Raw genomic sequence first — 14,223 nt, forward strand, 5'->3', positions numbered from 1 at the left:
ATAGTTGTAGAAAAAACAAAGTACTTTAGTTTGGGTAGTGAGATGTCCCGTGCCAACAACAGGATCTCTCGGAGACACAATTTAACGCCGGAAACACCAGGTACAACAGGAGAAAAAGCTTTGGACATATCAGCAACAGCAACAGGCTTGTGAAACACGGGCGGTGGGAAAGTGGCTGAGGAGCTGTGTAGAAAAGGAAAAAGAGAAAAAAAACAGTAATATGGCCCTAGAAAATTCAGAAAAGTGCAGACAGATTGCATCGAGAATGAGCCGCCGACCCAGAAAAAGAAGAAGAAAAAAAAGGAGACTTGCCCAGCTATAACAACGCCAGCAACAAGGAGAAAGGAGAGTGAATGGCATGTAGATCCAAGAAGAAATGAGAAAAGATGGCCATGAGTCCTCGCAGAGAGACTTTCCATAAATACAAAATACGAAGAATAAGAAGAAAAAAGAAAAACATGAAAAACGCGGGGGACAAGCCTCAAGACACGGTCCGTCCACCGCAGTCTGGAATGACGACGCCGTCCTTCAAGTTGCGGTCGACGTCCATCATGCCCCACTTGTCCTCCCACTCCTTGCCGTCCTCGTTGAAGCGAATCTTCCAAGGCTCGTCAAAGGCCGAGAACCAAAAGTAGTTTGTGCCGTTGGCCAGCGCATCGCACACCCAGTCCTGCAGAAGGACGTTGAGCCCCTCGGTGCCGGCGACGCTGCCGGCGTCGCCGCAGCCCGTCACGCCGGTGGGGCAGTTGGTGCCGCCGCCGGACGGCCAGCCAATCTCGCTGATGATGTTGTCGGCGGCGTCGGACTTGAAGAAGGCATCGTTGTGGGTGTTGAAGAAGGACCAGGTCCAGTTGGCGGCGTCGGCGTAGGTCACGCCGCCAAAGAAGGGGTGGATGTTGCTCATGATGACGTCGCTCTTGTCGGCGAGCGACGCGGTCCACTTGTCGCCCAGGTCGGACGTGCAGACGGGCAGCGCGTCGAGGCCGTGCGTGGTCAGGTTGCTGCGCACCGAGGACATGAGGTTGCCGAGTTCGGTCTCGGTCATTTCCTCGCGGAACAGGATCTCGTTGGCCACAATGATGCCGCGGAAGGGCGTCGTGCCGTAGTTGTCCAGGATATCCCACATCTGTGCGAGCTGGCGCTCGTTGGTGGTGGTGTTGGAGTCCTGCCACACACCCAGCCACACGGACATGGAATTGGAAACGTCCAGGTTCTTCATGCCTTCTAGGACCATCTCGGTCTGGTTGCAGTCGGTACCATAGAGGCGGATGGTGTTGGTCAGCTGGGATAGGACAGCCAGATCGCGGGTGATGTTGTTCTGGGACGGCGGGTTTTCCAGGCAATCCGGGTACTGGGTGTTCAGTGGCGTGTAGTCAATTCCAGGGAAGACCTTGTGCAAGTTCTCATTATTCAACAGGCGTTTTATTTCGGCGCTGTCCTTGGTGAGAATGCCGTTGGATTGCGCGTCGTCTGATGCTGACTGGCCATTGCTGCTAGACTTGTCGCTTGAGCTGCCCTTCTTGTTGCGGTTGCCGAAGTAGCCTCCGAGCGTGCCGCCAATAATGGCAGCAATCAGCAGCACGCCAAGCGTAATAATCAAGCACAGTTTTCTTTGTCTCTGTTTCTTCTTTGTGAGGTCGAGGGCATCCTGGCCCTTTTCGGCTAATGCGTCGGGCGTATAGCCCGCAGCAGCTGCAGCTCCTACGTTGTATGCAGATCCACGCGTGGTGGAAACATCTGCAGCTGAACCCATGGCGCTGTTTTCGGCAGAGTTGGCAACTGGCAGCGTGTTCAGGATGACTGCGCCACCCATGGCAGCTGCAGCTTTGACGTTGGGAGGTACGGAGCTGGCGGACTTCCTGTGCAGGTTAATGAGCGAGTTGCGGCTTGGCTTGCCATAGACCAGCCCGTCGTCGCCGTCATCGGCAATGATTTGTGGGTTGACTTCGCCCAGGCGAGGGTCCAGGCTGCGGGACGACGCGTAGTTTTGGTGGCGGTCGTCTTGGAAGGGATCACGGAGCGACGAGGCGCTGCGGGAGGGAGACCTGCTGCTGGAGCCCGGGCTGCGGATTACGGGGAGGGGTGTGTTGACATCAAAGTCCTGATGCAGGGGAACTTCGGGGCCAAAGACTGGTGAGGGCGGCTGGCCGGATGACCTGATGCTGTAGTCTGGATTTGAGCCGGGCGATCCGCTGGCGCTGACCTGGCTATTGCGGTTGCTCGCGGATTCAGAGGCCATCGGGGCCGTTGAGAGATTGTGGTTCGACATTGGGCTGCTGCGGCCACTCGTCGGAGTGAGATAGCGTGTGCGGTCGCTGGCACTGTCGCTGGTATAAGCAGAGCGGGGTTTGTAAGGTCTCCCGCTGCTGCTGGTTGGAGTAAGATGGCGGTGTATCGGGCTACCGCGGCCGCTGGAACTGAAACTAGAGGCGTCGTCGTAGCGCGATGGTCCCAAGTGGTGTCTGGAGTGGTTTGTGGAAGTCGACAAAGACGAAGGCGCTCGTTCGGGAACAGCGTAGGAGTTGTCGAATGGCGAGCGTTCCGGGGGGCGCCGGTGGTAGGAGCCTGAAGACGAGGAAGCAGAAGACGAAGAAGCGGAATACGAGGACTCTGTCCTAAGGTCAGGGTCAATCTGGCGGCGATACTGGGCCACGAACGTGGGCAAAGGTGAAGTCAAGTGAGTATCTTGGTGTGTGCTTCTGTTGGCCAACAAATGTGCTGTAGAAGGCTCTGAGACAATGAAGCTGGGCAAAGGAGAGGCAGGCCGAGACTTTGGAGGCAAGTCACGGACGAGACGGGTGGGAGAAGCGATTGAGTGAAGGTCGCGTTCGCTAATGACATGCGTGATGGTGGGCTTGAGGGATGGGGGAATAAGGCCAGGTCTGTGCTGTGGTGGCCGCTGCGCCTGGTTAGAGTGCGAGCTGTCGCAGGGTGAAGCGTCGAGGGCGTAGGGCGAGGGCGAAGACGATGGCGATGGCGACGGTGATGGAGTTGGAAGAGGCAAAGCGAGCGGATGCGCGGGAGTAAAAGAGGGTGGAAGCGAGTCGAAGGGCATGGTGGCTAGCGAATCCAAACGAGGACTGATCGGCTGGACGCAATATACTGGCCTGGGGGCGGGATGGGTAGTGGGCTCCCGGCCTGTAGTTTCAGTGACACAGCCCTGTAGGAGCCTCTGTACTTGTGGGCTACGGACACACCAACAGCCCTTCTGGCGGCTCTGTGGTCCTGTGGCCCTGTGGCTCCTCTGGGAATCCTCGTCCTCCTCTGGCTGGCCAGTGGCTTGGCACTCTGGCACACAGCGTGCAACACCGATGAATCAGCCCCAGAGGCAAATGAAACCCCCAACACAACACGAGAACACGCCCAGGGCCGGATTATGCTTTCTGTCACGGCAGTGTGACGTCTTGCGCTTGTCCAGCACAGATCTGGTGCTGGTCCCTGCACTGCAAAATACAGCCTTGATAGGGGCGCGAGGGGCGAACACTGGTCAAGACAACGCAGCCAAGGCCTCGTATTGCAACGGCGGCTTTGTTCAAGGGGAAAGAAGCTCCTCCACAGGCGCGGCTGTCTCGGTCTGGAAACGGTGGCTGCGTGGTGTGGTGGTTGCGGGCGAGAGTGACTGAGAGCTGATGATGAGCTGCGGGACGCTGGTCGACGTTGGCCAAGGTCGCTCGCCCTCGGCCACTCAGGGACCGCATGGCTCTTGTATACCCGCCAGCACGGCTGGACATCAACAAACAAGGCGCGCATTATTGCCCCGTGCTTGTGTTCGCCGCAAGAATGGAGCAGGAGCCATGCTCCGGAGAGGTGCCAGGAATGCGAAGGGAGGGAGACGATACACACGTCCAAATGTATCTCCCACCCGCCCTGTGTACGTACACGGCTCCAAATACAACTCAAGTACGACCGCCTGCGTCCAAGTCTACGTCTGTGTCCGTGTGGGCGCCGCCTCATTTCGGCCTCCACCTGCCATGGCGTCGGCCGCCTGTCATTGTCATGTCACAACTGACACCCGCCATGTGCTTCTTGTGTCTCTACATCGTCGCCTTGAGCCGCGCCCAGAGAGCATAGCCGACGCCGTGCTACACAAACAGGCGGTACCCTGGACATGGAAAGGCTGTATGTACTCGCTGTCTATCGGCCGACATGCGCCACAATCAAGCCGCTGTGTCGTTGTGCCCTTGTCTAAGCTTAAGCCCAGTAGTCTTTGACTAGTTGGCCACAAAGCCAATCTTGTGGGGGATAAGGAAGCGATGTACTAGCAGCTAGTGAGTCCTACCATCCATCTAGCTACTAGATACGCAACTATAACTATATTTCGCATGACGTCGAATGTATCTCTATGCGTGAAACGAAATTACCCTTGTGGTGACTAGTAAGACACATTTTCAAAAACAGCCTGGGCTCTCCTGTCCATCTGCCAATGTTTCCCGATCCTGCGCGAAACAAAATCCACATTTAACGCCCCCGAGATCACACAATTTGTTTTCTTTCCGGCCCCTCGCGAGCCTCCATCCTTTGCTTTTCTTTTTCCGCCAGGTGGGTGTGAATGATGCGAGACAAGTAAGGGTCAGGCACGCCTGAATAGGGTTACATATTGGGCATGATCGTCTTCGCACCTCCCTACCGTTGCCGAAGCGACAGCAGAACGAGACCTAGCTCGAATAGGAGGAAATGGAATCGAATTGGAGGCCAGCCGGACGAGGGAGGCCATGAGGTTGATTTACATGCAGCTGTTTTGGGCCCCCAAGATTTGCCCATACTTACTTGTGACTAGACTTTTGACTTTTTCGTCGCGGAGATATGCACTTCACCCAGAGTAGATGGATATCTGCCTTGTGCATTTTTATGCAAAAGACAGGAAAACTGCAACGCACGTCTGACAGCAAAATGCTGCTGCATATAACAAACTACGTGTACGTCAACTATTTGTACTTGCACCTATTGCTGCCCCCTTCGTTATGCTTAATCTTTTTCCTGCTTTTGTCGGAGGCCGGAGCTCGTTCCATCCGGCTTTTCTCCGCCAAAGTCTGTGGCCATAGCTCCGTGCGGTCGGAATACGATCAAGTACAGGCGCAAGCAAGCAGTGACGTTGTTATCGCGGGTCTCTTTGTAATAAGCGCATCTGCTTTCGTACGCAAGTGACTAAACACCGCTGCATAAAAGCCGTCCTAGACTCTGTGGTCGAGCGGCCGTGACCGTATATACACACACACAACCACACGCATACAAATGCATATGCACGTATTCCACAACAAGCTGCAACCGACCAGCTTGTACCGCTGCATTCCAAGCACTGTCTATCCATTCCTAGGCAAACAAAGCTCAGACCTCGAGACTTTTCCAGACCGATTCTTGCCTTTTCTCGTGTGCTGTGTAAGATGTCATCGAGTATATGTAATCAGCAATCGTCGAAGGCCGGGCGGCTTTTCCTCCATTACTAAGCGTTAGTGATGGCGGGACTCCGTCCGTTTAGCGCGTAGGGTTAAGCCACAGCGTAGGGTTTCCAGCGCCATCTGGAGCCCTTGACGCTGTTGTGCGTCGGATGCTTGCTTGGTTTATGCTCGTTTCACCCGCAATATCAGCCAATTATCGCGCGCGGGATTTGGTGCAACCCCACGAGCCCAATTTTTGAAGCACTCTGACTAGCATGGGCTTTTCTCTTCTTTTGCTCTTTCAGGCAGTTATTTCAGGGTGCTACTGAGGCTGTCTGTCTTCTGCAGTTTCTTTGGGTGGCAATCGTTCGTCCGAATGTGAAGAGAGAGGAAAGGGGCTGTAGCCTCTGTGATATGCATTACGTAAGCCCCGTCGAGAGGAACTGCAGCCTCATGCTTGTATTCAAGTAGAGCCAAGTATATAAAGATCCACGACCCAGTTGTGCTGCCCGAGTCTTTCTCTTGATACTCTCACGACTCATTCAAACACCTTGTCATTACATTCTCCTCCTCCCAAACCACCACCATCTCCTCCTTCAACTCTCGCACTCACCATGCCGCACGTTGTTGTTCTCGGTTCCGGCTTCACTGGCCTCAGTGTTGCCCACAAGCTGCTCAAGCACACGCTTCCCAAGACCCCTGATCTGAAGGTCACTCTGGTTTCGCCCTCTCACTATACCTACTGGAACATTGCCGCTGTTCGTGGCCTGATTCCCGGCCAGCTGTCGGATGAGCAGCTGTTCATTGACTTTCTCCCCGGTTTTGCTTCCTACAAGACTGGCGCCTTCGAGTACATTGAGGGCAAGGCCACGGCTGTCGACCCCGAGTCCAACTCGGTTGCTGTCACTACCAACTCTGGAGAGCAGAAGCAGCTCACCTACGACCACCTGGTAGTTGCGACTGGCTCCTCCGAGACTGGCGGTCTTCCGTTCAAGACCCTCGACTCGTACCAGCAGACTCTCGATGAGCTACACAAGCTCCAGGACAAGGTCGAATCCGCCAAGACCATCGTCATTGGTGGCGCTGGCCCGACCGGCGTTGAAATCGCTGGTGAGCTTAGCAACATCTACACCGGCACCAAGGCCAAGAACGTCATTCTCGTTTCTTCCAGCGACTCTGTGCTGCCTGGCCTGTCCAACAGCGTGCGCAAGGCCGCTACCAACACCCTCACCAAGGCTGGTGTGACCGTCAAGACGAGCGGCCGTGCCACCGAGGCTGACGGTGTCATTACCATTACCTACTCTAGCGGCGGCCAGACCGCCGAAACCTTTGCCGACGCGCTCTTCCTCCCCGTCTTTGGCACGCGCGTCAACTCGAGCTTCCTGCCCGACTCGCTCCTGGACAGCAACAAGAACCTGGACCTCAAGACCACCCTGCAGTCCGCCAAGGCTGCCAACATCTGGGGCGCTGGAGACATTGGCAACCTCGAGTCCAAGCAGGCTGCCCGCATCGATGGCCAGGTGGCTCACCTGTTTGGCAATATGGACTTGGCCATTGCCGGCAAGACCACCTTCAAGGAGTTCAAGGCCTCGCAGAGCACCATGGTCTTTGTGTCCATAGGCAAGTCGGCCGGCACTGGCCAGGTTGGCAGCATGCGCATGTGGTCCTGGTTGGTTTCGATGGCAAAGAGCAAGACCCTGTTCATCGGTAGCGCCCAGGGCCTGGCATCTGGCAAGACTGGTGTTTCTGCCTCCCTGTAAGGAGTTTGTGACAGGGAGCATGGTCTGATTAGACTTGATGCAAGGAGGTGAAGATTAGGAGTAGGAGGGGAGGAGCGTGGAGAGGGCCTTGTAGAGACTCCTGATTGATACCCGATGCGGAAGAGGCGTGATATACCCGTTGTGTTTTCTTTTTTTCATCTTTACTACTCTGCTGCCAGAATGGTGCTTAATGCTTAATACCTGTGTTTGATATAGTTAGCTGCAGGACTCTGAATGCCCAAACAAATGACTAGTTAGACAAAGACCTGCCTGATGCCCAATCCACTTGCGACTATGACTACTTGTAGCTAGTCCGTCATATTAGCCTTTCTAGTACTAACAAAGCGTCTTTTCGGCATTGTTCTCAGGAATTTCCAAGATCTCAATCATCACGTGCCGGCCCCCAAATCTCACTTCTTGACACAGTTCAAGCACGGTGCTGGAGACAGTGTTGCACAACACAGCCTCAAGCCCACAAAACTTCTTGATTATCTCCTGATGTTCCCGCCACCGAAGTATTTTAGATCTTGGATAGCTGTGACTTTTTTTTTCAGCCAACAGTATGAGAGGACCCGGAAAGTTTTCATGAAAACCGATTTTATTCAGAGACTTGAAAAAAACAATGGTTCCGAGTTCATGACATTCTTAGTTACCCAACTTTAACGACCAGTGCTGCTATCCACACATGATGCCGTGTCAGAGTGTTGATGGTAGAGAGCTGGCACACGATTTGCATGGCGATAAAACCGGCTGATACCAATGATGTCATGATGGTTTTGTATGCTGATGGCTATTATTTGCCTTCCGTGGTATCCGGTCCATGTTTATTCCCCACATCCGCTGACTCTAACCGTTCTCTATCTACTTAGCATACCACCACCCGAAGCGGGGCTCTAGTCACATGTGTTCCTGGGACTCGGAGATGGCCGTGCTGTATTACTCGGTCTGTTCCGCCAGCTCATGATCCGGCAGCGCGTCCACGGCCGCTGCACGCCCTGGTTCCGCCCATGCCGCGCCCACAGCCACGTCTGCTGCCTCGCATCGCTCAACAGTTCTATGGCTCTCCAGAGATGCCCAGCCTTTGCCACATCCTCCACCGCCACCTCAAAGTACTCGCGCGACGCCGTTATAAACATCTTTGCGCACGGGCCCTCCCGCCAACACCCCGCCAGGTACTCCTGCACATCCACCGCCGCCGCCTCGGGCGGCCACGGCGCCTCGCCCAAGTACTCGGGCCGCACCACCACATACAACGCCGCCAGCTCGCTCCACACAGCCAGCAGCCCGCCGACGCTCTCGCGGTTGTAAAAAAGCCCGCCGTCGGCACACGGCCCAGGCCACACGACGCCCAGGTGGCGCAGCGCGCGCAAGCCCTGCACCTGCCCGGCCCAACTGCCGTAGACGCCCGCGCTGGCCGCCGCGCTAGCCGCAACACGACTGCACGGCCGCTGCCACCCGTGCTCGAGCACAACCAGCTCGCTGCACGCGTCGATGCGCCGCGCCGACAGCGACCACGAGCTCCACGGCGACGAGCGCAACAGCAGCCCGGGCTCCGGCGCGTGCCGTTGCGCCGCTCTGCCGCACTGCCCGCGCTGCACTGCCAGGGCCGCCCGTCGGCACGTCACCTGCAGCGCGGCGATGGACGCAAACAGCGTGTCTCGCGGCGTGCTCATCAGTTCGGGCCCGTCGCGGTGCAGGAAGATGTGCGTGGAGCCGGGGGAGGCCGTGGCGTGGCGCGGCGGGCGGGAGTGGGCTACAGCGTGGGCGACGGCCTGTGCGGCGGTGTATGGGCGTGGGGCATGGGGGTATGTGTAAGGGTCGACATCGTCTTCTGGCTCCTCTGCCTCTTCTAGGTGCTTAGCATGTCGGCTTGGACTGTGGACGCTTCGAACTAATGTCGCATGGTAGGCACCAGCGGGTAGGGTATCGGGTATCGATAGGGTCAAGTCCCAGATATGATCCTGGAGTTCAAGCGGAAGTAGAGCAAACAAAGGAAAAGATGTCGCCATGTGATGAGGCCTGAGTTGAGTGAGCGAAAATGTTTACATTGTCCAAGAAAAATGGAGGGGTTAAAATCTTCACTTCCTTTAGGGTTTTGACATGTAGGGTATGGTGTAGTCAGTAGTTGCCCGAGTTGGCGCAAGTTTAGCTTCCTCAACAACAGTCAACTAGTTACACAGTGGTTGCTGTTTTCTAAGACATACTATATATTAAATAAAATTCGAAGAAAAATGACTTAGTTAAGAAACCAAAAAAGAGAGAAAAAAACATGCGAAGAGCGCAGGTCACAGCATTAGGAACTCCAGATCTAAGCGACCACCTCCCCCTTGAGTGTTTTCAACACACGACTCAGACCTTCTATCAGGCTAGTTTCGTTGATAGAGAAAACTATTCTGTACCATCCAGGCTGTTCAGATCCAAAGTTGGTGCCGGAAGCCAGAAACACGCGGTTGGCCATGAGAGCCTCACTGACTTCATCGTTGATGGTAGGCGAGTTGCTTGACTCCGGGTGATGCTTGAGGTAGACATCGCTCAGCTTCACCCACAGGAAGAAGCCGGCGTTGACACCCTTTGCGTACTCAATGCCGTTTTCGTTAGCCCAACGAGCCACGACAGCAAACCGCTCTGCAAGCCGGCGGTTGTTTTCGGCAGTGTACTTATCCAGCCATGCCTTGTCCTCAAAAATTTTGATTGCCATCATGTCGGACAATGAAGAGGGAGAGCTGTAGATGGAAGTAGTGTTCAAGGCTTGTCGTAGAGGCTCGTTGTGTTGGTCGATGATTATGCCGACTCGGATACCGTTGGCGCCAAAGTCCTTGGACATGCCCCAAAGAACGTGGATCAACTTGGGATCAATCAGGCCATCAGTGGGAATGGAGAGACAGGAGACAAAGTCTACCGGAGTCACGTCTAGATCAACAGTATTCTTCCAGATCGACAAAGCATAGAGCTCGTCAGCCACTAGATGAATCTGGTACTTTTGGCACAGCTTCATCAGAGCCACAATGGCCTCCCGGGTGTAGCAGCGGCCTAGGGGATTGTGGGGGTTGCACAGCATGAGCGCAGCAACCCGTTTCCCTTGACCTCGGGCCTTGATAATGGCCTTTTCGTATGCCTGTGCAGCATCTGCACCGAGTGGGTCAACAGAGCCAAAGGCCACAGACATGACCTCGGCGCTGGGCCGCAGGCCAAGATCGGGAATGAAAGTCCCGTAGTATGGCTGACCAAGAAGCCAAACATCACCCGGGTCGGCTACCATCCACGACAGCTGCTCGATAGCCGTACTGCATCCGTTGGTCAACATGATGTGTTCCGACAATACCGGAGTGACGGGAGAATGCGACTGGTTTAAAAAGACAGCAAGGGCAGTCTTGAGCCGAGCCGAGCCGTTGACGCCATTTCCATAGGTGAAATGAGACGAGGAAATGTCGCTGGGAATGGGCAGCTTCTCGGCCAGTGTAGAGTGCATCAGCGAGTTCTCAGCTACACCGAGACTAACAAAGCCGGTGGGGTTTGTTTTAGGATCCCAGACATTCGCAATGACCGCCCATATCTTAGTCAGGGGTGTCTGGCAAGCGATAGGCTCGGCGCGCTTCGAGAGAGACATGATGACGGTATGACGATACAAAGCCGGAGTGGTAAGAGCAGACGGATTGTGGGTAAGTAAGACAGCGAGTGTTGGATAAGTAGAACCACGAAAGAAGGAGGCCTGATTATCGTCAAGATTTTTAACAGAGGAAAATAGTCGAGGTGCCGATGGTCGGAGAGTTCGGAGAGTAAAGAGGGTATTAATAATCAGAACACACTATGATAACTAATGATGCATAAATGTAGATCCCGAGGCGGAACAGGCCCAGGACAATGATGTTGACAATGGAAGGGAAAAGGATACAATTGACGACGATTGCTAATCAGGCGATGATGGTATTTATGGACGCTAGAATGGCCCGATACATCTGGGCCGGCAACCGGCCATCATGGCCTCAGGCAGCCCCGCCGATTCAGAAGGACAGCGGATTGAATGAAGAAGCTGCGGCATAACGGTAGGTGGGGTTGGGCGACGGCTAGAGAAGGCAGAGTTGGAGATGAGGCAGTTGCGCACCGCAAAACGTATGACGGTAGTTTAGCCGATTATTAGTTAAAGGAAGGGCGCCAGAATGCAACGACTGGGTTGTGATTAGGGCGTGGATCTGTGTCATTCGGATTGTTCGGTGCTCCTATGGAGTGGATACGTGTGAGTCAGGATAAACGGCGGGACAAAGATCGGCGATCTTAGGGGAGGCTGCAGGCCGAGAGAAGAAAGGAAAGACATTAGTTAGTGTGTAATGTGAGGTTCCGCAGTTACTTACTTGAAAAAAATGAAAATGATGATCGTATTTTTATTTACCGATCTCCTCGTGAGAGATGCTCGGCATACAACAGACACGACTATTTCTAGAAACAAACGCAAACCCTACACATAGTAACCCTGCATCCTAAGAAAGCGTTCCCTCTCTCACGCGGGAGCGGAAATAGGCCCGTACACAAGATAGTGAGATGCCTTGCGTCTATCCCGGCGCCCGGTGCACTGCCTACGACGCCTGAATGACTCTGGATCTAGATCAACTCTACTGGCCAGGGTCTTGTTCCCAGCGGGTCAGAATGTTAGCGCAGCCAGGCGACGCAAAGTTTATATGTCCTCAGAAGGTATCGCAACATTTTCCGGCACTAGGCTTGAATGGGAACTACTAGATTGCGCACCTACCTTTTATTTCGTGTCATACAAACATTTATTGTGTAACTTCTGTTTGAGGCCACTGGGGACAGCAAGAAGAAAAGTCTTCCACGATTAGTTACTGGAGATTCAAACTTCCATCATCAGTATCCCATTCCATTTTAGCCATCCAACAGGCTAATACTTGCGCCGATGAAATCAAGGGCTTCGCTTTCTGTCATGGTTGTATGCGAGGCCAATCACGTGGCCGTTGGGCAGCCTGCATTTCGCCCGCATACAGTAGGATAAGGCAGACTCTTCAAGACGCTCTTTAAGCCCCCTCGATTCAGCTTTTATTTCCTCCCCTCCCCAAACAAATCGAGGGATCCTTGATTCTCGACAACATTTCACCTTTATCATTTCATTCCGGCGAAACACATCCTCAACCTGCTATTGGCCCCCCCCCCCCCCCTCCCCAACGAGAACCCGATATCTCCTACTCCCCTCCCATTTCCAAAATGGAGGTGCTAGGTGCCGCTACTACTGTCATCACCGTTGTTGAGTTGACTGCTAAACTTGGCTCACTTTGCTTAGATTACAGCAAAGCTGTCAAAAACTCCGTCTCTGAAATCGATGAACTGAAGGAGGAAGTCGCTGGTTTAGAAAAGGTCGCCACACAAGTTCGAGTCTTGTTAGAAAGGCCAGAGGGACAAGACCTCGAACAGTCCAAGAGTCTGGATGATATTCTCAAACAGAGCCACACAAAGCTCAAGGAGCTAGAGCAAAAGCTTGAGTCCAAGGAACCGGACCAACAGCCCCAGACTAAACATAAGGCCAGGCGGAGAAAACTAGGCTCTCGCGCATTGAAATGGCCATTCCAGCGTGAGGAGGTGAATGGACTTATTCAAAACATTCGAGGGTACAACGGAACCATCTCTCATATCCTCCAAATTCATCAGACGTAAGGCGCTCCTCCCGCTTTTCCCAAGTTAACTCTAATAAATCTTTGGTTTAGCAATCTTCTTCACGAACTCTGTCGCAAAGCTGTTCTGGATACTCTTCCTATTGCAAGCGGAGCATCGTTTGACTCCCACGACGAATCACGCAATGCAGTCTGTCTGCCAGGAACACGAACTGAGCTTATAGATGATATCAAAAAATGGGCGAGTGATCCTTCTTCCAAGTCTCTCTTTTGGTTGAATGGTATGGCCGGCACAGGAAAATCCACCATTTCTCGGTCCGTTTGCCATAACTTTGCAAAGAATGGCCAGCTTGGCGCAAGCTTCTTTTTCAAAAGAGGCGAAGGTGACCGCGGAAACCTGTCAAGATTCGTCACGACGCTCGCCATCCAGCTCACGGAGAAGTACCCGGACTTCGCACAAAGCATTCGAACTGCAATTAATGCCGACAAAAGTATTGTGAGAAAGGGGGCAAAAGAACAATTTGAGAAGCTGATCAAAGAACCACTCACCAGCATTTCCCTTGATTCCCATAAAACGTCTTCCCTTGTTTTTGTCATCGAAGCTCTTGACGAGTGCGATAATGACGATGATATAAAGCTCATCATTAATCTTTTCTCCTCCTGCACAAAGATTACCAACCCAAACATGAAACTGAAGTGGCTTGTCACCAGTCGACCTGACCTACCCATCCGTCTTGGCTTCAGCGCTGTAAAGGGATCATTTCAAGATTTTGTGCTTCATGAAATATCGTCTAGCGTCATTGAGCGTGACATTGCCGCGTTCTTGAAACACGAGCTTGATAGAATCAAGACGGAGTACAACAACTTTGCGGGCCCCAAAAGCCAATTACCTCCTGACTGGCCTGGAAAAGACAACATCCACATTCTTGTGGGAATGGCCATTCCACTGTTCATCTTTGCGGCCACAACCTGCCGGTTCCTAGGCGATCGAAGATCCGGAAGTCCAAAGGAGCGACTTGGTGAAATTTTGAATCTGTATAGGAAAAGACAAGTAACGCCTCTGGACGCGACTTACTTGCCCGTCTTGAATCGGCTGACTGATGGCTTGTCAGATAAAGAACAGAAAACTACAAGTGAAAGATTCCGACAAATTGCTGGTCCTATTGTTGTAGTTGCGAGTCCCCTTTCAACTAATGCACTGGGACAGCTCCTGAAGATCCCAAAAAACGAGATTGATGCCCAGCTTGAGTCTCTTCATTCAGTGCTTGATATTCCATCCTCGGATGAAAAGCCAGTGAAACTACTCCATCTATCCTTCCGCGATTTTCTAGTCGATCCTGAAAAGCGTGGGACAAGTCGTTTTTGGGTGGATGAAAAAGAAACACACATGAGTTTAGCAGAAAACTGCCTGTGTATCATGAACGAGCGCTTGCATCAAGACATTTGTCAACTCGTATTACCAGGAACAAAATG

At 53.4% G+C, this 14,223-nt stretch overlaps 5 protein-coding genes across 5 annotated transcripts; 2 read left to right on the forward strand and 3 right to left on the reverse strand.

Moving 5' to 3' along the window:
- Positions 1-481: 481 nt before the first annotated feature.
- On the reverse strand, positions 482-3,055 carry BROUX77_000128 (uncharacterized protein; the record flags this gene model as incomplete). The annotated part of the gene is made up of 1 exon (XM_073745691.1): positions 482-3,055. The coding sequence occupies one exon, from the start codon at positions 3,053-3,055 to the stop codon at positions 482-484; it is 2,574 nt and encodes an 857-aa protein (XP_073608365.1).
- A 2,934-nt stretch (positions 3,056-5,989) lies between these two features.
- BROUX77_000129 (uncharacterized protein) lies at positions 5,990-7,135 on the forward strand (the record flags this gene model as incomplete). The annotated part of the gene is made up of 1 exon (XM_073745702.1): positions 5,990-7,135. The coding sequence occupies one exon, from the start codon at positions 5,990-5,992 to the stop codon at positions 7,133-7,135; it is 1,146 nt and encodes a 381-aa protein (XP_073608366.1).
- Positions 7,136-8,028: 893 nt separating this feature from the next.
- BROUX77_000130 (uncharacterized protein) lies at positions 8,029-9,144 on the reverse strand (the record flags this gene model as incomplete). The annotated part of the gene is made up of 1 exon (XM_073745714.1): positions 8,029-9,144. The coding sequence occupies one exon, from the start codon at positions 9,142-9,144 to the stop codon at positions 8,029-8,031; it is 1,116 nt and encodes a 371-aa protein (XP_073608367.1).
- Positions 9,145-9,443: 299 nt separating this feature from the next.
- BROUX77_000131 (uncharacterized protein) lies at positions 9,444-10,742 on the reverse strand (the record flags this gene model as incomplete). Its single annotated transcript, XM_073745725.1, has 1 exon — positions 9,444-10,742. The coding sequence occupies one exon, from the start codon at positions 10,740-10,742 to the stop codon at positions 9,444-9,446; it is 1,299 nt and encodes a 432-aa protein (XP_073608368.1).
- A 1,604-nt stretch (positions 10,743-12,346) lies between these two features.
- Positions 12,347-12,793, forward strand: BROUX77_000132 (uncharacterized protein; the record flags this gene model as incomplete). The annotated part of the gene is made up of 1 exon (XM_073745736.1): positions 12,347-12,793. The coding sequence occupies one exon, from the start codon at positions 12,347-12,349 to the stop codon at positions 12,791-12,793; it is 447 nt and encodes a 148-aa protein (XP_073608369.1).
- Between the last annotated feature and the right edge of the window lie 1,430 nt (positions 12,794-14,223).

This window comes from Berkeleyomyces rouxiae (assembly GCF_048999995.1).
Source record: "Berkeleyomyces rouxiae strain 22BRR77 chromosome Unknown BrBRR77_ptg000001l, whole genome shotgun sequence".
In the NCBI taxonomy this organism is placed as follows: Eukaryota; Fungi; Ascomycota; class Sordariomycetes; order Microascales; family Ceratocystidaceae; genus Berkeleyomyces; species Berkeleyomyces rouxiae.